A 24093-nucleotide genomic window follows, 5' to 3' on the forward strand; every position below is an offset into this window, starting at 1 on the left:
GTCCATCTTTAGGTATTTTAATTAATATTTAGGGTAATTACTAATCGCTTAATTACTCCTTGAACTGATAATTAGGGAAATGATGTTTTAAATTGGCATATAAAGTAAGGAGTACGCTTCATTAATCTCGCTTAATTCCTTCATTAAGCTCTTAGTTATTTGCATATCCAAAGACACCTGGTCCTTAAACTGTATTTCCCCTGAGAGATGCAATGGCCCAGCTTCAATAGTTTTGCTATATGGGGGTAATTTAAAGTGAGCACCAGGGTTTTAAAAGTGTGGCCTGTAGCCCAGAGATGGCCATCCTTTAATACAGATATTTATTTAGACTTGGGATGTGAGTTCAGTGTGTTATTTGTACCTGTTCTGAACTTTTTAAGGTTTGCCCCTAATCAATACCACCCGTTTTTAGAAGACACACAAAAATGAACGTACACTGTTGTTCATTTTCATTCACTTTCAGACACTTAAAAACTAAAACCAAACCAGCAAAACTCTGGAAATCATCAGAGACTAAACTGAATTTAAATAAATGAGTAAATAAATTGGAAAGTGTAAAACTCTTAACAAGGTCATTACAGGCTCCGTTTAGTTCTCTTGCAGACTTTAGTGACCGCTTGCCCTGACGTACTCACTGTGCCCAGAGGGGGATGTAGCAACAACTCTGCCAGTTCACCTGTTTTGCTAAAGTGGCTTTGTGGAAGCTTTTTAATAAATTATTGGTTTGATGGTTTTATTTTTCCTTTGTGGCCCTCTGCCCCAGACTCCTTAAAATCCTAAAATCCTTAAAATTACTTATCAAGAGCCCCCGATTTAAGAATGTAAACTGAGTGTGGGTATCTTTGTTGGCCTTGAGGCCTCCCTAAAGGTCACTCCAACCAAAACCACTTCTGTTCAGAATCTTTCTCAAACCTTGAGCCATCTTGAGGTTTCAGTCATTGCTCTCATGTGAGGAAAGGCAAACAGATGCAAACTAGGAGTCAAATAGAATTTGACTGCATAGGATATGAAGTCGATGCGTGTTTGTTATTTTAAAAAGGGGGAAAAGCCAGTTATTTTGATTTCTGCCACGGCCTTATGCTTCATCTTAATCCACAGAAACGTTAAAGTCCTAGCAGTACAGTGGTTTGCCCCAGGGCCACTCAGTTCTTCTATTTTATATAGACAGAGATTTCACTTTCCCCAAAAGACTTTTGCAAGCTATCTAAATGCAAACAGAAACATGTTTTTCAAATCATCTTACACCTTTTATCTTTAATAGAGAAGTTATACAAAAACGACATCTCAAATGTGGACACTAAGACGCTAGTTGTTTTATTGAAAAGAAATTAAAAATAGACATGGGGCAACATAGAAAACGTATCAGTTTCTTGGAGGGGAAAAAATATACTCGGGTCATTAATGTGAGTGGGAACAAAAAGAGAGTGTAGAGAGACGGCACCTTTCAGGAGTACAGATGGTGAGGACTTTGCCAGCATGTTGGCAAAACATGAAACATTTCTCAAAGTACAGAATTTTCACAATGTTTGCTACCTTTTACCCTTTTTTAAACCTCTTTATTTTTATTTATTTAATTTATTTAATGAGCATATTTAAAAACGTGTTTAGTACTGCCACTCATGTAAACATTAAGATCATTATGAAAAAGAAAGTGTGATGGAGGACAAACTGTTGAGCAACCAAATTCCTATATGAAACAGTGATGGCATAAACCTGTGTGGCTTAAATATGAGAACTCCTCAGATCTTATTCTAATTAAAGGATTAAGGTCTTTAAAGTGTTCTTAATTTAAATCCAAACGTGATGATGATGCTTTGAGGTCATAGCGCCTAAACTTTGGAACCACCTTCCTCGGCCCGTCACGTCGGCTGAATCAGCCGCTTGTTTTAAACAACTGTTTAAAAAAAAACAAACAAACTTTTATAGATTAGTCTTTCTTTAATCATTTACCCATTAAATTTGGCTATAGCATACACACATATGGAAGCACGTATCTGTAAATGAGTAGTAATTTTGGTTTATGTGCATTACATAAATGTATGTATTAGTGAATAATAATAATAATAATAATAATAATAATAATAATAATAATAATAATAATAATATAATAATAATTATTAATGTATTAATGACTTTTTGTTTTATATTATTATTATTATTTTATATCATAAAATATATATCTCATAATGTAAACATAAGTTTATTTATTAAATGCTTTTTACTTAATTAGATATTAAGTGTCATTATAGCCAATACAGAGATACAATAAGACAAACGGATAAACAACTGTTTTAAAAATGAGTGAGTAACAATTCACTAAAAATTCTCAACAGCCTGTTTAAACACCCGTCTGTGTCATCACAATACAATCTACAGTCATCTAAATGTCATGTCACAAAAGCAGGAATAATATTCTCCCGTTGAGCTGAGGCGACCACACATTAGTTTACAAATATTCCTCAAATGAATCAAACAGATTTTTGAAAAATGACCTTTTTATGATTTTTTTTTTTTTTTTTTTTTTCCTGTCTCAGTTGTTTTACATTAAAATACAAAGATGGACTCTGCTGACTGAAAAGAACTGAGTATTAAAGAAGATGTTAAGGAAGCAGGAATATGGTGAATAGTTTAGCTTTGTACTGGAATTTAACACAGACTCTGCAGAGAACAGGCAGCCATTGTTCAGGTTGTTTTTTTTTTTTTTTTTGTATTACAGACTTCAGCTCACAGATTCCCCCCAGGTGCTGCAGAAACCCGACTCTGTGTTAATGCGACCAATCGCATCTATTCTGTCCTCAATGTTCCACAGACACAAATATCTTTCAGGTTTTTAAATGAGGTCAACCAGATCATTTTTGTTTTCTTCCCCCTTTTTGACTCTGTTAGCAGGAAAATCAGAAATGACTTCCATAAGCGTTAAGTCAGATTTAGGTTATAATTCAAGGAACAAGGGATTTGGTTTTGTGGATTAGGGCTCAGCAGTACCACAGACTTGTAAAATAAAGGCAAAATCTCATTTTCTTACAACCAATTATGTTTATTTAAAAATATAAACAAACAAAAACTAAGAACAAACCTTTTCAAAATTCCCAAATTCACATAAAAAAATTATTTTCTTCTCAACATCTAAATTTGAAAGTCAAACCTGTTAGTTTGACAGTTTTTGCTAATTGTTTAGAACAAAAAATGCCTTTCTTCTTAAATATGTTTTTCATTTAATGAGCAGTTTTTCAGCATTTGAGTGTATTTTCCTTATGTACAGTTTTGATCAAAAGTTTAATATCACTTGAAAAATGGCAAAAAAATCATATTTTGCTTGGTTGGATCTTAACAAGGTTCCAAGTAGAGCTTCAACATGCAACAAGAAGAAATGGGAGTGAGACAAAACATTTTTTGAGCATGCAATTTATTGAAAACAACACTTAAAATTAAACTGGCTGTTTTACAGCTGATCAATAGTTTAGGACCACATCCCTTTAAAAGGCCAAATCTGTGCAAAAATGTGGATTCATTGTCATTTTCTGTCAGGTAGTCACACTGTCATAATGTACTGATGGCAAAGGCAAAAAAACTTTCCCTTTTTGAACATGGTCAGGTTGTTGAACTGCATAAGCAGGGTCTCTCGCAGCGCACAATCCCTGCTGATGTCTGACGCAATAAGAAAGTCATTTGGGACTTCTTAAATGATCCTGAGGGTTATGGAACAAAAAAGTCAAGTGGAAGACCCCAAAATTTTACCAGCACTGAGCCAGAGGACCCAACTGGCTGTCCATCAAGACACTGGACGATCCTCGACCCAAATTAAGGCAGTTACTGGTGCAGACTGCAGCCCCATAACCATCAGACGGCATCTGAGACTGAAGGGCTTCAAAAACAAAAAAACGTCTACAAAGGCCTCGTCTCCTTGAACGCCACAGAACCGATCATTTAGACTTTGCAAGAGTGCACCAAACATGGGACAATGAAAGATGGAAGAAAGTTTTATTCTCAGAGAGGAAAAAATGTAACCCTGATGGTCCTGATGGTTTCTAACGTCACTGGCATGACAAGCAGATCCCAACTGAGATGTACAGTGCATGGGCACTATAATGGTCTGGGATGCTTTTTCCTTCAGTGGAACAATGGAGCTTCAGGAGGTGCAGGGGCGTCAAACGGCTGCTGGCTTTGTCAAGATGTTGCAGAGAGCATCCCTCACGACTGAGGGCCCTCGTCTGTGTGGTAACGACTGGGGTTTTCAACAGGACAACGAGACAGTACACAGAACAAGGGACTATATCCAGGAGAATAACATCAATCTTTTGGACCGTCCTGTGTGTTTCCCTGATCTTTGAGAAATGTTCCCACTCATCTCATGGAAGTGCTTGCATGAAGCATCCTGCAATGAAGTGATCATCAATAACGGTGGAGCTACTCATTACTGAGTTCATGTTTGGAACTTTGATTTCTGTTTTGGGGGTGGTTACAGGTTTTTTGGAGGTGTGGTCCTAAACTTCTGATCAGCTATAAAACAACCTGTTTCAGTTTAAGCGTTGTTTTCAATAAATTGCATGCTCAAAGAAATGTTTTGTCTCACTCCCATTTCTTCTTGTTGCATGTTGAAGCTCTACTTGCAACCTTGTTAAGACCAGTACAGTATATTTTGTGTGAGCTTTCTGTAGGTCAACAGCAGTATTTCAAATATTTCATGATTTTAAAAAACTTCTCTAAATGTAGAGATGCTTTTGAGTTTAAAGCACAGCAGTAAGAAAAATGCATTTTTCTTGAAAACCGGAATGATCAGTGACTTCATGCTATTTGCGATTTTTTTCATACTTTTAAATGTCAGACACTTTTAACAGCACTAATCTTCATAATGGAAGCCATCTCTCCTGCTGTAAAGTCCAAAACGATGCTGTTCTCTTTTAGGCTTTGGAAATAACTGAGAAAACATGAATAAACCTCAGTCTTATTGTAATTGTGTTCTTCTGGATATGAACCAAGTAGAAATGGGCCAGGTGAAATTTCTTATCAGATCATTTTCTTTTCTAATAACTGAAACACAAATACTTGTGGATGACTGCTGTTTGAGTTCCTGCTGTTGTGTTTGTATTTCACAATATTCTCAGATTAATGATGGACATTTAGAGAAGTAGTAGTCTCTGGTTTGTATTTTTCATTTCTGAAACCTGAGGCCTACATTACCCACAATACAGTGGCTGTGGTGTGCTATGCTAGCAGAGTTTAACTCAGGCAACCATCTGGTGAGCTCATATTTTCATACATGCCTGTGTGTGTGTGTGTTTTGTTTTGTTTTTGTTTTGCTCTTCAAACTTATTTTTCACCTAAAGCAACAGGCAGTCACATGACTTTAACACATTTTTTACACATACAAAAGTGCACTTCGATCCTGTTCATGTACCCTGATGTGAAGACACTGTTTACTAAAAACAAAAGCTGCCTTTCAGCCTTCAAACTTCACACACTGCATAACTATTTCCAGTCAGGTCTTCCCGCAATGCTGCAAACTGTAAATATTATATTTACAGCTGGTACAGCATTATATCAATAAGGGACTAACTTTGAGTTTACTTGCAAACTGGCACCCAAAGTCATTTATTTTATGATTACATTTTTATTTCTGTATCTTTTAATTTACTTTTTTTGGATGGCTTTCTGCGCAGATCGTAGAAAAGACATAGACTAAATATTAGGCCAAATGCAAATTTGATATTTAAGGGTCATTATCTACAGAGCTGCACAGTCTTGTGCTTCTTGTTTGACTTGTCTGAAGGCGACTGCTCACCTGAGCAGTCTCACAGAGCGCTGTACCTCCTCCCTCCTCAGGTTTCAGTGTCGTCACTTAGGTATGCTCTACTCTGTCCCACTCTGTGAATCCCCCCCACCCCTTCCTGCTCCTCCTGGTTGCCATAGGGATATCCTGTACCAGATAGCAAAACCTGTTTTCTGAAGAGCAATCCTGAAGAGCGTGGCTGCCTCTAAGCCTCACATTGGTCGTTATCTGTTATCAGGGAGACCTGTGCAGGAACCGCTGAGCTCTCGGGAAAGAAAACTGATGGATTTGTTTGTTAATGAGACTGCTTTCATCCTCAATAGACTTCCCAGGTGATAAAACCAACTTTTTAGGTCAAGTTGATGAGGTTCCGCTTCTTCATTATTTCACAGCAAGGTCTGATATATTTATTTATACCTCCTAAAGAACTTGAAAATATATTAGCATTCAATATTGTCAACAGATTGAAGATATCAGCCACAGGAAAAGGCATTTAACTTCACTGGTGTAGTTCCAGAAGTTAAAGGGGACCTAGCTCTTTAGTTTAACGACTGCACTGTACTAGAGTAGCTTTGTATGATTCACAGTGCAAAATAATCTTTATTTCATGTCTTTGGCACAGCCCAAAGTGCCCCCCCCGTTACCAGCTGTTCATTATTTATTTATTTATTTTTTATTTTTTTGCTTCACACATGGTACAGCAGTAATTCATTTCCCATACACAACCTTCCTTTCAATTAAAGTAACACTGTTTCCATGCATGAAAAGGAGCAAGAAGAATAATTCATTGTAAACATAAGACTTGAACAGCCACCTCAGAGTCATGACACAAGGAAAGGGTCATCAAAAAGCACGATCCCCTCTGCAGCATGGTGGTTTTTGAGACAAGAAAATTAAGCATTAAAAAAAAGTTGTTACCATTATATTTCAACTCAAACCTTTTTTTCTTTCATTTTTTTTTTTTTAAACCCAAAGAGTAGTATTCATTGATACTCTGTTTCTGACAGGGCAGGTTTCTACATTTCAACTGTGTCATGTTAACTGGATTATAAAGTGCAGTCTGTGGTGTGAGACAAAAGCCCTGCCAGCCTTTAAAATCAACAGATATGAGACATGTTGGTAAAATAAAAAATAATGATAAGGGGAACTATTTCCTGAACTACGGTAAGAGTGTGTCTCATTACCACCATAAACATTTAAAAGTAGAAAAAGAAGGGTCTCAAATGACGCATTTAGAGCCGTGTGAAGCCGGAGCTCATGATACAATGCTAAACATCAGAGTCATCGTGGCCAAACACAAGCATTTTTCTCAGATGCTTGGGAAATTTCTCAGCATCATCCAGTTCAGTGCAGTAATGGCATATTTATAGTAATTTTGATGCATGAATCATGAATGCCTAATAAGGAGGGGAAACTAAAAAGGAGTTGAAACTTCCTGGTAAAGTGCTCATTTGCAGCTTTGTAAAACCACATAATTTTCATATGATTCAATGCTTCTTTCAAGATTCAACATTCAACTTTGTCAGTACAACAATATACACATTATACAGCGTACAGTGGAACCCTGACTTACGAAATTAATTCGTTCCCGAGGGTCTTTCGTAAGTTGAAAATTTTAGTAAGTCGAAGCACCCATCGCTCCTTTTGAGTGAGCTATAGGCTAATTGCTAACTGCAACAACAATACGTCGTTCAAATGGAACAGCGAAGGAAGTACGAAAGCCAAGGGGGTTGTCACATGATTCGGAAGGCATCGTGGGCCTTCTGGACTCAGCCAATCAGAGCCAGCGGATTTCGTTACGCGGGCATTTTGCCGTAACACGGGCAGAAATATTGCCGTTAAGTGCCTTCGTAACTTGAATTTTTCGTTAAATGACAAATTTAACGAAATTGCAAATGTCCCAGTAATTGCGTTTTTATGAAAGCAGCTGCAACACTGTAACTTAACAGAACTTTTAGACTTGTGTATTTATGAAGCCAACTCGCTTGGAAGAAGTTGTTTTGATGGCATGCATACCTGCAGTGATGACTGGTGTCTTAAAGGATATATCCGTGAATGCAGGAGTGACGCAGAGCATTATTTGGCATTGTGTGTTCCTTTGGCGTGGTGTTGTTTGACTGGGTGATGAAAGTTTTTCTGGTTAGACGGACTGTTGTTTAGAATAATTTGACTTTTAAAGGTGGCTTTTTTCCTGAGAGATGGTGGAAATGCCAAGTGAGGTCAGAGCAGCAAGTTTTTACTCTACACAATCAAATCTCTGTGTTCCCATGTTTTCGTGTTTGGACTTGTATGCTCAAACAAGGCCCATTCAGCCAAAACACCCGCTGTAAATGGAGAACTTAAATAGAAATGAACTTCTTATAGAAATCTCTAGCAGGATGAAAACTTTTAGGAGCGATCTGAATATTACTTTGTTTGTTCAGTCTGTTTGAGCAGTTTCCTGCTTTTTTGTTTTGTTTGTTTTTGTTGTGTATTATTATCAGTATAATTACAGCAAGAGTCTGAAGACATTCTCTTACCGCCCCATTTTTTTTCTTTCCCTTTCTATGGCTCTGCTTTATCTTTGATGGGACATAAAACCTTTAAAGCAAAACGGCTTTATTCAGCAGCAGTGAATACATAGCTACTAACCATCTTACATGTACAGTATATTGTGTGTTCGTTGTGTGCTAAATATGTTCATCCCTGTTTTTTGTGGGTCAGACATGAAATTCATGTGTGCCAACAAGTCATTGGTGGAAAATTTGCTGCAACTGTTAATTAAAGTTGTGAAATACTGTTGACGAACACGACACATGGGAACACACTACAGGCTGAGAGGAGGGCGTGGCTTAAACATGTATGCACAAAGCGTGCCGAGCTGTGTTCCTGGTCTGTGAGAAGACTTCTGTGCTTACCAATTAATAAATAAATAGCCTTTACAGAGGCTCTGGCAAGGAAAGCATGATTAATATTTAATTAAATGTTGACACCGAGCTGGTAATAAATAGTAAATGTAAGCTGGCAGAACATAGAATTGGGCAATCAGTTACAAGCTATGGAACATTTCCTGCAAAAACGCTGTTACATGAACACTGATTGTGGAGATAAAGGTGATAAATGCACTGAGACGTAACATGTCGTCTGGTTTAGAAACCTTTGAAACCATGGTTGTGTGGACTGAAGACTCTCTCAATGACTAAAATATTTTTCCTTTATGACTTAAGAAGGCTTTAAAACTAGATTTTCTTGCCCAACAAGTGGAAAGGAATTTCTTTGTGCGGCTCACATTCATAATAGGAACACAAGAAAAGCTGGTCCAAGCCGGCAATGTCAGCTTTCAGATGGGCCTGTGACATGGCAGACGTGTTGACGTGTCATTAAGTACACCTGTTTTGTAAAAAAAACAAAAAACGATATTAGCAAAAGCTCCGAGTGTGACCAAAGCTTTGAATCTGAATGAGTTGCTTGAAATTTAGCTGCCACTGATTTATTCATTGTGCAGTTTTAATTTGACGTAAACCTCTTTTTGGGAAGAGTGCTTGCATACAGATAGACAGATGTTTAAATTCAAAGTGGAAAAAGTGTTCATTAATATGAAGACTAACAGGATGCTGACTGCACTATAATTGCCTGGAGTGGCCTGCTAAGCTCTGTTTGGTACATTTCTGTGTCTCCTGACATTGTTCAGTGCTTATGTTTGGTTTTTGGAAATCAAATTAATCAACCTTATCAGCTGTGCTAAAAGACTCTTTAACAACATTAAACATTAAGCTGATTGAATGTGCCAATCTGAGCTTGGCGCCTTGTAATCAGGAACTGTTAGTCAGTCAGATGTCAGAGGGAGATTTCCCATAAAATGGCCAATTCATTACATTGTCTATCAAAGCTGAGGTAAGACCCAACAATTTTATTTATTTTTTAAAAAACAGTCATGTATGTTATAGTTATAACCCTCTAGTTTATTTAAAATGAACTATGGCGTCATGCTTATTGCCTCTATTGCCGCATATATACAGAAAAAAGGTGTTAAACATATGTCCACTCAATTAAAAAAAAAAAAAAAACTAACAGAGAAAGACCAATGTTTAAAATTTTATTTGTGGCATGAAATCACAAGCTTATTGGGTAACAACTTATCAATTACAAGTTGTGAGCCCATGAGCGTTCCACATTGAGACCCGCCTTTCTTTGTCACATCCAGTTTTTCCCCCCACACAAGATTGTAACAATGGAAACGCTCATCTTGAGGCTTCAGAAACCAGTGGATGACATCATTGTAGCTACATCCACCTTTAATCTGTCTACAGATGGTACAAAAGATGGACACACATTGATATTATGAAAATAAATTTTCATCTTTTGGATATTTAAACCCTGAATTTGTGCTTTCTAGTATTAGCTGACAAAGGAAATAAGCTATAAAGCTTGGTTAATTTCTTGGTTGATTAGTTACTTGCTAATAAGTGTTAATTAACATACCATCCAATATTAGAATTTCAGTCACCCAAAGGTAAAGGGGATTAATTACACAAAGTTATTATTGTCATATAACTCCATTAAAAATGTTCCAAAAGAGACAAAACACAGTTGAGGTCAGAGACTGGTGTAGCATGAAGACAGGTGGCAGCTATTCCCCTTAAAATACATAACTTTAAACTTTAACATAATAATAAATGGATGAGCATTTTTTTGTTTTGTTTTTTTTTGTTTGTTTTGTCACCAGTGTACAGCTGTCACTAAGTCGCTACAGAGATCAACAACATTTTGTACCAGGCTGTAAATATGTTTCTGGTCTAAAATTGCACATTTTAACTATTGGCGAGGATTTCAGGTTGCTACCTCATCAGGGCAAACTATATTTTGTGTTCCACTGAGTAACTGAACCGCACAGTAGCACATAGGTTATTATCTGTGTCATGCCATTCAGTGCAGCGGTAAGACCAACAAGGTTTGTTTTATTAAATGTCACAGAACCACACCTCACCTTCAGATAAACTTTTCAAACACAAGACTTTGTTTTAAACTCTGAAAACTGCTGTTGGAGGTTTGTCCTGCTGTTCCAGTCGTCGCAAATAGGCTATAAAAAGCTCATCCTTAATGAGAGGTGGTGATGACAAGGAGGGAGTGATTGCATTCCTCAGATGGACACGATCACTTTGACACACATCCCACGTCATCACACTGCATCATTTTGCTCATGGCATTTGTCAGTCAAAGTAGGGAGAAAAACAGAAGTACAGCTCCCTTCTTGTGACTGATTACTGAGTATTAATGGCTATAATGATACTACACGTGGGCGGTCAGTTTTCCTGCCGTGAAAACCTTTAGAGTTGATCAGTCAGCTGGAGCCAGATCTGCATTTCCTGATTCAGCTGCATTCCCGCTCTTTTCATATTCTTAAGTACTAAGTCAGTGTGTGGCATCTGTAAACCTGTTAGACTTGTGACTGCTGTCTTTTTTTCCCCCTGCAGTGTTCTTTACTTTAACTTCTTCGTCTGAGAAACTGAGGCCTGTGGAACCATTAATCCTTGTCAACCTGACCAATTTTTTTAAAATTTTATTTATTGAAATATTAATGTTTTAAATTTATTTAGCTTGTTTTTATTATAGTCGATGCGTTTATTTACAGTTTACTGTGTACATTATGGAAATCTGAAGGCCCCATTGATTTCAACTGTACTACTTTGTATGATGCATTGTAGTGCTTGCATCATCTTCCTCATTTATGAAACAGACTTGGAATTAAAAAGAAAAATGCAAATCACGACTGCATGGGCTGTATATAAATGATGGATGCAACGTGTGGGTCTGAAAACTGAGGCCAGAACAAATTGTATAATTATTATACAAATAAAAAAATAAAATATGCTGAATCTGAGGGCTTATGTGGAACTAGCCCTAAGGAAAACTTTGTTAGTTGAAGTTTTTGGAGATTGTCTTAAAGAAAATGTAAACTCACAATCTTGATACTAACATATGTAAGAGGCCCCACATGCTGAGCAGGTTTGCTTTTAGCATTGGTATTATCATCTAAGTCGTATCTAGTGTCTGATGCATCCTTAGTATAAACCTTTATTCAGGAAATCACACTACAGATCATTCATATATTAGTTTTGTCTAGATTAAACTGATCTGCTGACTCCATCTATTCATTTATGTATTCATTAATTAATAAATTTTTTGTAAGCAGGTCTGAAAAAAAGGCACCTGGTCCATCATTGCAGTTGTTGCACAATGTAGCTGTTGGATTGATTGTTTTTAAAAAGTTGCAGAACTTCTCAGAAACTGTCTAAAGACTCCACTGTGAAACAATCTGTAAAATTATTATTGAACCTACTGATCTCTTCATATTTTTTCTTTTCTCAGAGATAACTGACCCACCAAGATGAGTCGACGACGTGTCGACACCCGGAGCTCCCTGGGGCCTGATGATGAGGTCATGCCATACAGTGACGATGAGACGGATGACGAATTGGAAGAGGAAAGCTCTGAAGGGGAAGAAGAGGCACCAGAAAGAGCACCGCAACCCCAAGTGGAGACAAGACCCACTGGTGAGTTATTCAAGACGTGCAATGATCTTCCTTTTTTTTTTTTCTTCAGGGGATGAATGTGTCATTTTACACGCAGTTTTCCTGTTTCATAACAATTTCTATTTCTCCCAAAGTATTGATCAGATTTTAATGGACATGAGATTAATTTGAGGTGAATGACAAATGTGTTTAAGCCTCCTTAAATTCTCAGTGGATTTTTAAGTGTTATTAACATGTGCATAACTAATGTCACTATAAGGCAAGGCAAGGCAAGTTTATTTGTATAGCACAATTCAATAACAAGGTGATTCAAAGTGCTTTACAGAGACATTAGAAACAAAAACAAATAAAAAGCATGATTTAAAATTGATTAAAACAAGCAAACAAACTAACTAATTAACAAACAAACAAACAAACGGCAAATAATAATAAATAAGGCAAATAATACTGGTTGCTGTGTGGTTAAATGTCCTAACATCACATCATACTGTGACCCGCTTTTGGGGACTTTCTAGTTTCTTCTGAAAAGGTTGATTCTGTTCATCTGGACGTAGCGTTTTTAGTGGGAGAAACGTTTTGTCCAAGTGACTTTTTCAGCCTCAGCTGACTGCAGTTTTCCCCAACCTTATAAACAGTAAATTTGCACAATGATGGAAACTAGCACAACTGAATGAACAATGGGCTGTGAGGTCAGTTCCTTGATTATTAATATGCAAATTGTTATGACCATTGATAAGCTGATGTTTACTGTAAGCCTACACACACGGATCAGTATTTAAGGTTTGACGCTCATCATCCACTGGAGCATAAACTGGGTGTCGTCTGGACGCTACAACACAGAGCGAACACCATCCGCACTGACACAGCGGCCAGGGAAGCAGAAGAACATCACATCAAGAAGGCCCTGAGTAAATGTGGTTATCCCAGCTGGACTTTTGTCAAAGCTGGGAAGGCGCCAAAAGAAAGCTCCAGCCGATCCAGGAGAGAAGGACAACTGCTGCCTAAGTGAAAACCTGTAATGTTCCCATATGTGTCAAGAGTATCAGAACAGTTGAGACACATTTTTTTTCTAAACACCGGGTCTCTGTGACTTTTAAACCCCAAAACACGCTGCGCCAAAAATTGGTCCACCCCAAGGATCGGGTCCCCCGACACAAACAGAGTAACATAGTGCACGCTGTTAAGTGCCAGGAGGATTGCCAGGATTTATACATCGAGGAAACCAAACAACCTCTGGCGAAGCGGATGGCACAACACAGAAGAGCTACCTCGTCAGGCCAGGACTCTGCAGTCTATTTACACTTACAGGCCAGTGGACACTCTTTCAAGGATGAGGATGTACACATCCTGGACAGGGAGGAACGCTGGTTTGAGCGCAGAGTTGAGGAGGCCATTTACGTGAAAGGGGAAAGACCATCTCTGAATCGAGGAGGGTGCCTAAGGGTACATCTTTCGCCATCTTACAATGCTGTGATTGCAGCTATTCCCCAACTCTCTGTAAATGGTACTCATGGACATTGATCAGTGGTCTTTGATCAGTGGGTTTTGGTCAGTGGTTGTTGATCAATGGTTATGACAGTTTGCATATTTATGATCAAGGAACTGACCTCCCAGCCCATTGTTCCTTCAGTTGGTTGGTTTCAGATATTGTGCACATGTAGTCTTTATAAGGGGAAACCTGCAGTCAGCTGAGACTTCAGAAGTCACTTGGATGAGTGACGAAACGTTTCTCCCACAAAACACTACGTCCAGATGAACAGAATCAATCTTTTTGGATTTACTTACCTGGATGATTGAGCATGCATCAAGACATTTCTAGTTTCTTGTTTGTTTGACTTTTACTTTGGAAAATTGAGTCGTTCTGTTTTTGTTTTTGTTTTTTTCTTCTTGTTTTTAATTTAACTGGTGGGTGAAGTTATGTTGATTACATCCATCTTTCACATACAGTCTGTGTTTTAGCCTAACCTTCTAGAGATATATAAGTAACAGACATTCTATAGTTTACTTCATCAACATTAGGTATATTTTTAAAACACTGTCTTTTTTTCTTTTTCTTTTTTCTTCTTGTTTCGCAGACGTCACCTGGAAAGTGAAAGCCAATGACCGACCCTATCACCAGCTGCCAGAGTTTAAGAAAAAAGTTTTTCTGTGTATAAAGAAGAGCAAATACTCTGTAAGTTTAGACATTACATCAGCATGCCATTTAATGTACTTATCTGCAGATTCACTGTTGGTTGTGGTGTAAACCAAACCCTCAGCATATAGAGCTGAACATGGCACACCCTAAACAAATACCAGGGCAGGTGTGTATTTTCCATCAGGGATCTCACTGAGAGGGTGTTTTATAAAATATGACGTTTTTATTTTGTACGCTGTTCAGTTATGAATGGAACTGTAGATGAATAATGGGATGAGGTGGATGTAACTTGATGAGAGTTGGGCGTGCTACACTGGAGTCAAATGAGAAAATCTTGTTCTTTGCTTTATGTACAGCTTTTGTTCATTACACATTTCATTTGTTAAATTTGTCTCCCTTCATGTGGAAAACCATTTAAAGTAGTTGCTGCTGGCTGTGTGGTTTATCCTTCTAACAGCCGGTTAACACGGAAGAGATTTTTATGCTTCGTGTCACTGGCCTTTGTCAAGGTTGAAACCTGATCACCCTGCTGGGGCGGCCTTTCTTTCACCAGCAAACACAGTCAGATACGGTGGATCCTGATGCCAGGAGATGTTTAAAAATACTCGTATCTCTTCTGTAGTTCTGTGGATCTCTAGATTGTTTTGGTATTAGCTGCCCAAAATGGATATGCCTGCCTTCTCTACTATATAATTGAAGCCACATAGCGTTGCCCGGTGGTGCTAAAGTGTGACATTATAAATAAATTACATCAACACCACTGCATAATAACCTGTTGATGACGCCATATTTTTTTGTGTTAATCTAAAGAAGTACAAGTATATTCTGAAAAGGTTCCCATTTAATGCATGTAGTAAACAGACGCCAAAAGCTTGACGTCTTAATAAAAACAGGTGCAGTCCTGTAAATTAAAAAACAAAAACAAAAAAAAGCAAAACACAAGTACGCACCATGATTTGGTAGCTTGTAGAGTTCATTGATGTGTGCGGGCATGGTAAAATCTTAAATGGATCGGTTCTTATGTAGCTCTATAATACTTTGGTATAAAGAGGAGTTTATGGTTGACTCAAAATGGCAAATGCCCAGGTCCTGTGGCTGTGAGACAAACCCAGATCATTACGTCTCCACCACTGTGCTTGACAAGTTGGTATGAAGCGTTTCTGCCAATATGCTGTGTTTCATTTCTCCAAACACAGCATATAGGCAGAAATGATTTCCAAACATCTCTACTTTAGGCTCCTCTGTCCAAAAGACATTGTTCCAGAAGTCTTTGTTTGTGTTTGTTTGCTTGTTGTTTTCTTTCAGATGCTGCCATGTTCTTTTCAGAGAAAGGCAACTCTAAAAATTCCAAAAAAAACCCCCTCGTGTTCAGTCTTCTAATTGTAATGTCATGAACTTTGATGTTTAACATACTACCCATACCCGTAGAGTCTGCAGTGTAGCTCGTGTTTTATTTCTGCATTGTCTCTGAGCATTGCATAGTCTAACCTTAGGGGGAATTTGCTTCACGTCCACTCCTGGGAAGATTGTGTTATGGCATGAATAAAAACCTGAATGCTTCAGACTAGCAAGATGCCAAAATGTCAGTGCATTTCAGTGCATTTCTTACTGTTAATTGCTATAAAAGTGGTTAATAGTATGTAGTTTTTCAAACAGCCGGACATATTCCTGAGGAAATACTTTTTTTTCATATTGATGATGACTGAGATCACTAGCTTGAATAAGACAAAGTTTGGAAACCTTTCCCATTTTCTCCCATGACATTTTGCAACAGAAAATGAATTTTTAGTAAAACAAAAACAAAAAAGAAAACAGCTTCACCTGCAGGTCTTAGTCTAAAAAGCAATCCACTGTTCCAGACTAGAACCTTTGGCCAACTGCTTCTGTTTGCTTTGATATTTATGTGAAGGTTCAACATAACAACACAGATACAGTATGGAAGCATAGCCTCAGATAGAACAATGTCCATCACCCCATTGGACACCAGCTGGGGGAATCTGCCCTGAGCCAGCTCTTATCATTCAGCACCAGTAAGAAGAGAGTCTGCCCTCTGTGAAATCAAACTCTGAGCTCTCCCACAGTGGCAGAGCTTCAGTGTCTTGCTCAGTGGAAACCAGGTGTAATAAGCAGAGTTTAGATGGTTATCTGTAAATGAAACACGGCATCAGCTCAGCACTGACAGCATGATAAGTTTACAATTTCTCAACCCTACTTTCTTCAGAGCATCTTTGTCTTTCTAACCAGAATCGAGAATTTTATAAGTCTTGCTTTATCATAAACATGTAGTCTTCAGGCCTAGTCTGAATTTGCTTTTGTAGTAGAATTTTGAAATCAAGTAGTTTTTAAATAAGCTGCCAAAATAAGCTCTTGTGTTTAAAATGACTCATTTTTTTGGAATAGAGAAGAAAGCAAATTGTTGTTTGTTTGTTTTTTCTCTGCAGGGAAATGCCATTAAGACATACAAGTACAATTTCTTGACCTTTCTGCCCCTGAATCTGTATGAGCAGTTTAAGAGAGTAGCCAATATCTATTTCCTGGTTCTGCTCATCCTACAGGTATAAATATAACTTCTATGCATTATCTGTTTTGTGACTGACGGTTTTGCAAAGAATGGGGATCAGTGAGTGCCACCAAATGTCTTGTTTGTTTAGATTATTCCAGAGATTTCTACTCTGCCCTGGTATACTACTCTGATTCCCCTGGTCATCGTGCTTGGAATCACCGCTATCAAAGATCTGGTGGACGATCTGGTAAGATTTGGTCTTTGGAAGACATGTGAGGTTAATTCTTCTGTTATTGTCTTCTCGACTTGGCCCTCAGGTGCAAACTTGCTTACCCTCATTGTTCATCTTGGCAAAACAACATGCAGCATTGTTTTAATCAGTTCAAAAAAAACCTAGCGATATATTTTCAGTTTCCTTTGTAGAAGAACGAGGAAACTGTTCAAGTTAACTGGCTGCTCCTACAGCTACTCTGCATAGTTTTTGATTGTTTTATTCTTCATGTTCTTATGTCTTTTTCCTTCAGGCACGCCACAGGATGGACAACGAGATCAACAACAGGAAGTCTGAGGTTCTACTAAATGGCAGGTTGGAAGAAAGCTGCTTATTAAAAAAAGGTTTTTCAATCAATTAAAAAAAACAAAACAAACCCATTTCCCATTTTTTGCTTTTCTCTTTGTTTCAGGTTTCAAGAGGCCAAGTGGAGGGAAATCCAGGTTGGAGATGTGGTTCGTCTCAAGAAAAATGACTTTATTCCGGTATGATAATTCACCCAAAGTGGGTTTTTTTGCTACAAGTTTGCATTAGTTTTAATTTAAATCAGCCATAACAAGCTCACATAACGAGCGCACACTTAATTTATTTTCTTCAAAAATCCCTATTATGATGTGAACTGAATTTCAACTTTTTTAGCGCTATGGGACATTAAGATTAAATATTATTACGTGAAGACTAATAATAATAACCTCACTAAATTGATGTAATCTTTAAAATAATAGTCTTTGTTAGAATCAGAAATCATTATTCAGGATGTGTGTGTGGTTTCAGTCACTTTCATGATGTAGTAAATTCAGTGCTCAGTTTTAACTTGAGATTTCACAAACTAATGGGTAACATCAAACAGCTGCATCCATTTTTATCTGTGGTTGAAAGAAGTAAGCTTATGTATTTAGATTTAACTGTAGAGAAAAGGTACAGAAGAAAACTCAAAGATGGGAAACAGACTTTAGAGGGACATGCTGAGGCCATTATGAGGTTCACTGTTACATAAACTAATGTGTCATCTACATAAAAGTTTACAAAAAATATAATCGTGTGTAGTCATTTTCTTTATACTTTACTTAAAAGGGACTCCTGATCGATCCTGTATTTGGATTAAAATGTATCCACATCTTCTAGGTAAAAAGAAATGAGCAGAATAAAATGATACAGCATCGCATAATCCAGAACTTAAAATATTAGCTGATTGATCCTTTAGTTTTGAGCAAAAGTGAAAGTCTTAAGAAATCGCAGATGTGTGCCTTGAATCCTCTGAGTGCTTTATCAATTTGAAAACTCAAATGTTTATATTTTCAGATATTTTATATATATATTTTTTTACTCTGTAGGCTGACCTCCTGCTGTTATCCAGCTCCAACCCAAACAGCCTGTGTTATGTTGAAACGGCTGAACTCGACGGGTAAGAAAGAGGGGGAAAACACCATGTACTGTGCTATCACCATATATTAGGTTAAACTGTACAAACGATGCATTGGACTGTTGGAGTAGAGTACTGTGTTTGAGGAATTTTTATTTAATCAGTCTTTTTCCCAGTCAACAAATTACTAACTGAGAAGAGAAGAGCAAATTTGAAAAGCCTTTTCTAAGAACCAAACAGTCTTTGCTCTGGTGTGTGAACGTGTTCTGCTTTTAAGAGGGAACACCTTTAAATCAAACAGATACTTGTATATGTGGTGCAGTTAGATCCTCCAATAGAACGTGTTTACAGTGAATGGGAATAGAAATGAAATAAAATAGAAAGTGATACAAACAAGATCATAATCTTTTTTTTTTTTTTTTTTGCAAAAACAAAGAAATGATTTGGGGATTTTTCTTTGTTTTTAATCCTTCTCCCAAACGGGGTTGGAATCAGTTCTCAGGTCTTTGTGTATATATTGTTTTCCCGTTGCAGCGAAACCAACCTCAAGTTTAGGATGGGACTTCGAGTGACTGATGAAAGACTTCAGGAGGATCATCAGCTCGCTGACTTCAATGGTAAGAACTGGATCACCACAACACACTCAGTCAGTTTGAATCATGCTTACAGAAACAAGCTATTTCTTATTTTATTTCTCTGAACCAATGCCTTTTTTTCTGTCCCGTAGCCCTGATTGAGTGCGAGGAGCCAAACAACCGTCTTGACAAGTTTACGGGGATGATGCTGTGGGACAGGGAGCGCTACCCTTTGGAACTGGACAACATGCTGCTCCGAGGTTGCAAGATAAGAAACACTGACTGGTGTCATGGGCTGGTCATCTTTGCAGGTGTGTGTTTGTTGTTGTTTGTTTAAAAGTATATAAATAATTAAATATAAATGTGTGTGTGTGTGTGTGTGTTATTAGTTTTTGTTTCTAACTCAATACCAGATTGTACTTTCTTGTGTTGTAGTTTGGCAGTTCCTCTTTTTAGAACATTGGTATTTCAAAAGTTTGGTTAATTTGATTGTAAAGGTTGGTGAACTTATTTTACTGACTTCTTGTTGTAGGAGGTGATACCAAAATCATGAAAAATGGTGGCAAGACGAGGTTCAAGAGGACCAAAATTGATGAACTGATGAACTATATGGTTTACACAGTAAGCTTCAATCACCATTTTAACACACAGTGTATATTTTCATATCTATTATCTGATGCACCTCCTCGCCACAGACTGAGGTAAATGTTGGCCTGTATGGCTGAATGTGTAGGCCCAATCTTCCTGAATGTTTCTGTTTAAGTGATGCAAATATGCTATTGATGATGTTTGCTTTTCCTGAATATGTTTTGAGGTCTTTTTTTTCCCCCCGATTTCTTGCACTGACACTTAAACAATACATTTGCAATAAGTAAGTCAAGCCATACAAGTAGTATATGAAGTCTTCTCAACAGCTATTTGGTGTCTCTCTGTTACTCCTCACCATAGATCTTTGCACTGCTCATCCTGGTGTCTGCGGGTTTGGCTATTGGTCACACATACTGGTATGAGGCTATCGGCACCAAGGCCTGGTATCTGTTTGATGGCAAAGATCGGACCAACGGCTACAGAGGCTTCCTTAGCTTCTGGGGATACATCATCGTTCTCAACACCATGGTGCCCATTTCGCTCTATGTCAGGTACATAAAGCCAGACAAAATTAAGTGAAAACAATTATATTAATGCGTTTTGTGCTCACTTACAGATTTGTGTGTGTTCAACAGTACACCAAATAAAAGTTTTTGTGCTTTGTCTACAGCGTGGAAGTGATTCGCTTGGGCCAGAGTAAGTTCATCAACTGGGACCTGCAGATGTATTTTGCAGAAAAAGACACCCCAGCTAAGGTACAATAACACTTGCATGTTTGTTTTTCAAATATCTTTTTTAACTGATTTTTTTCACCCCACTTTTATGCTGTATGTTGTCGAAGGCCTGTGAGTGTTGCCCCTCAATTAAATGGCCATTTCCGGTATTCAAGAATATAATGATCTTTAAAGAGGCGAAGAGTATTTGTGGGAGTGTTTTTTTTTTTTTTTTGTACCAAACCAAAATCATATGACATAAATGGAGAATATATGCTGTTTTGTGGTTAAACCAGACCTTTTTAAATGGAGATTATTTTGTGAAAATGGCAGATTTTCCACCCTCAGTTGATCACTACAGCTCTGCTGCATAAACTCCTTTAACTGTCTGCAGGCTCGGACCACCACCCTGAATGAGGAGCTGGGTCAGATCCAGTACGTCTTCTCCGACAAGACAGGAACTCTGACGCAGAATATCATGCAGTTCAAGAAGTGCACCATCGCTGGACGCAATTATGGTACTGAGGAGTTTTTGTTTCACACAAGGAAAAGATAAGATTCAGGAATGGGAGTTTTACAACCCCCCTCACCCAAAGAAAAGCCACCTGTGATGTTCCGGTGTAGGTTTTTAGCTTAAAGTTACCCAAACTTTAAGCTACACAGGTAATAATGGCACATAACTACCAGCAATGAAGTTTGTGCCAAATAAATGTGTTTGATTAATGGTAACAAAAGAAAAGCAGCAGTTTCCTGATCGGTGGCCTGTGGCACAGCTTTGAGGGAGTTAAAAGATCAACTCAAATGCAAATTAAAGCAGAAAATGAAACAAATACATGAATCTAGGAAAATATGTTAAGTAAATTGTTGGGTCCTGTATCAACTCTATTTAAAACCTCTGTAAAAACCCTGCTTTACTGTGGATTTGTAATTTTGGCATTAAAAGTTTGTTTTGTTGGGGGTTGTTTTTGTTTTTTTCCCCACAGGTGATCCAACTACTGCTGAGGGTGTGTCACTGGAACGAGGAAAGGTAAAATCTAAATAATGGTCTAAATAATGACTTGAAATTTTCATGAGTAGAAACAAATGAAATGTCAGTTTGATCTTCAGCGATCTGTAAAAATAGTCCCCAAAAAACCCTATAAACCCAGGAAAATGGAAAGTCATAAAACCTTTTTCTATTTCATGTCAGCCGGTGGACTGGAGCTGGAACCGCTACGCTGATAAGAAGTTCCAGTTCATAGATCATTCCCTGGTTGCCCATGTCCGATCCAAGAAGGATAAAGATGCCATGGAGTTCTTCAAACTGCTCTCCCTCTGCCACACCGTCATGGTGGAGCACAAAGCCGGTAATCCTACAGTCACATAATATAGGTCCTATTTAAAAAGAAGACTACAGGTACTGACTTCTGCTTTTGTACTGTCCTCTCAGATGATCTCGTATACCAGGCAGCGTCTCCTGATGAGGGCGCCCTGGTCACGGCTGCCAGGAACTTTGGTTACGTGTTTCTGTCTCGTACGCAGGACACCATGACCATCAGGGAGATGGATCAGGAGATGACCTACGAAATGTTGGCGCTTCTCGACTTCAACTCTGACCGCAAGCGCATGTCTATCATCTGTACGAGCACACAGCCTGACATAATGTGCTTAAATACTTCTTTAGATGTAGTTATCTGCATACACATGAAGCTGCAAGGGAAAAACCCCATCAAACTTTGAATCAGAAACAAAACAAAGTACCAAGTTACTGAAGGATGCGCAATGAATGAAAAACTGATGAAATGCCACCTAAAAACTGAATAAATCTATCTTTAGTCTTCACTAAATCATGGAAGGATTTTATTACGTTTCTACTCAAAATACACAACTGGCAGAGAACTCAAAAGTATTTGCACAGTTTTACTTGTTTTGGACAATCTTTAATATAAATGCATACGTAGTTAATCCTAAACATATTCTGTAATTTCAATATGTGTGGATGCTGCATGACCTGGATGTGGATCCAGATCTTGCTAAAACCGTCGCTACTGCACCACATGCCATCCTTTTATAGTGTAAGGAATATAGATTGTATATAAATGGGCATATTGCTTCAGGGCCTGAAAAGTGAAACCTGTGATCTTACACCTGCCTTCTTTCTAGTGGTCAGCAGGGGGCAGCACCTCTGGATGCAAAAAGAAGTGCGGTCATTTACAAATCTAAAGGAAATGACCCTACTTATATCTCATTTTGATTTCAACAAACAGGTTCCCGATGACTTTATGGTCTCAGTCAATAGTTTCATTCATAGTTTTATTTCTCTAAATTTTTATTTTAATTTAAAGTGAAATAGAAAATAAAGCAGGGTTTGTTTGTTTGTTTGTTTGTTTTTGTTTTTTGCAAACTGGCAAAAATTACAAATTTCAAAAAAGGTTTCCAAACATCACTATGACTACGGTCTTTTTATAGAAATAACTAAAACAAATAAGAGCAATATTATCAAAGCCATTTAGACTGGACAGATTGGACCTGCTACTTTTGACTTTTTATCTCACTGAGACCACTGATCTTTCTATGTATTGTCTTTTTAGTGAAGTTTCCCGATGGCCGTATTCGTCTCTACTGTAAAGGAGCAGACACTGTCATTTACGAGCGTCTCTCCCCCAGCTCCAAACATAAGGAAACCACCCAGACTGCTCTTGATGTGAGCTTCTATTGTTTAATCTCATTTGCAGCATGCCAGATGCTTTCTTTTTCTCTCAGGAGTAAACAAAGTCAATATTTTCATGTTATCAGGTCTTTGCCAACGAGACCCTGCGGACACTGTGCTTGTGTTACAAAGACATCAGTGCTGAAGAGTTTGAAGCCTGGTCCAGGAGACACAAAGAGGCCCAGGTGACCATGAATGACCGCGAAGCTGCCCTGGATGCTGTGTATGAGCAGATCGAGAACAACCTGATGGTGAGTGGGAAATGACTACGCTTTAGTTTCTACATACATGTAGAATTCATTTCAATGTTTTAATTTAAAAATCTCTTCTGCTAAAAATCTATCGGATTTTAAAACAAGAAGCTCCCGTTACAGCTAGTAATGAGTTCTCTTGCATTTAGCTAATTGGAGCAACGGCTATTGAGGATAAACTACAGGATGGAGTTCCAGAAACCATTGCCAAGCTGGCTAAAGCAGACATCAAGATCTGGGTCCTGACTGGAGATAAGAAAGGTACCATCACCCCAAAGTGCAAAAGAAATAAAACACCTGTATCACATGAATAACAGCAACATGCCTGAGCTGGTTAAAGTAACAATTTGGATGAATTGAAAGTAAACTCATGACAGAAGTTAAAGAACTCGTGTTTTAATCTTCATAATTTATCCCCAGAAACGGCAGAGAACATCGGATATTCCTGTTCACTTCTGACAGACGACATGGAGATCCACTACGGAGATGATGTCAAGTAGGTTGACAAGAACATTGCAAACGACATCCCAAGGCGGACTGTCCCTGCAGACTCAATTAAATTCAGTTTTATTTATGCAGCGCCAAATCACAATATCGTAGCCTCAAGGTGCTTTATATTGTAAGGTAGACCCTACAATAATACATGGAGAGAAAAACCCGACAATCACATGACCCCCTATGAGCAAGCACTTTGGCGACAGTGGGGAGGAAAAACTCCCTT

General features: G+C 38.0%; 1 protein-coding gene across 1 annotated transcript in view; it reads left to right on the top strand.

Moving 5' to 3' along the window:
- The window catches only part of atp8b1 (ATPase phospholipid transporting 8B1), a 32472-nt gene that overhangs the window by 2983 nt on the left and 5396 nt on the right, over positions 1–24093 (top strand). The window contains exons 2-21 of the mRNA XM_006782084.3: positions 12119–12303; positions 14358–14455; positions 16861–16974; positions 17071–17169; positions 17447–17508; positions 17606–17678; positions 18528–18598; positions 19091–19173; positions 19284–19442; positions 19664–19752; positions 20080–20270; positions 20390–20474; positions 20827–20950; positions 21416–21459; positions 21622–21778; positions 21862–22050; positions 23003–23115; positions 23208–23372; positions 23522–23633; positions 23793–23868. Of these exons, the coding sequence (XP_006782147.2) occupies positions 12138–12303; positions 14358–14455; positions 16861–16974; positions 17071–17169; positions 17447–17508; positions 17606–17678; positions 18528–18598; positions 19091–19173; positions 19284–19442; positions 19664–19752; positions 20080–20270; positions 20390–20474; positions 20827–20950; positions 21416–21459; positions 21622–21778; positions 21862–22050; positions 23003–23115; positions 23208–23372; positions 23522–23633; positions 23793–23868 (2270 nt within the window). The 5' untranslated portion in view covers positions 12119–12137. The remainder of the gene's footprint in view (positions 1–12118; positions 12304–14357; positions 14456–16860; positions 16975–17070; positions 17170–17446; positions 17509–17605; positions 17679–18527; positions 18599–19090; positions 19174–19283; positions 19443–19663; positions 19753–20079; positions 20271–20389; positions 20475–20826; positions 20951–21415; positions 21460–21621; positions 21779–21861; positions 22051–23002; positions 23116–23207; positions 23373–23521; positions 23634–23792; positions 23869–24093) is intronic.

This window comes from Neolamprologus brichardi, chromosome 7 (genome assembly GCF_056152115.1).
Source record: "Neolamprologus brichardi isolate AB-2024 chromosome 7, ASM5615211v1, whole genome shotgun sequence".
Taxonomy (NCBI): Eukaryota; Metazoa; Chordata; class Actinopteri; order Cichliformes; family Cichlidae; genus Neolamprologus; species Neolamprologus brichardi.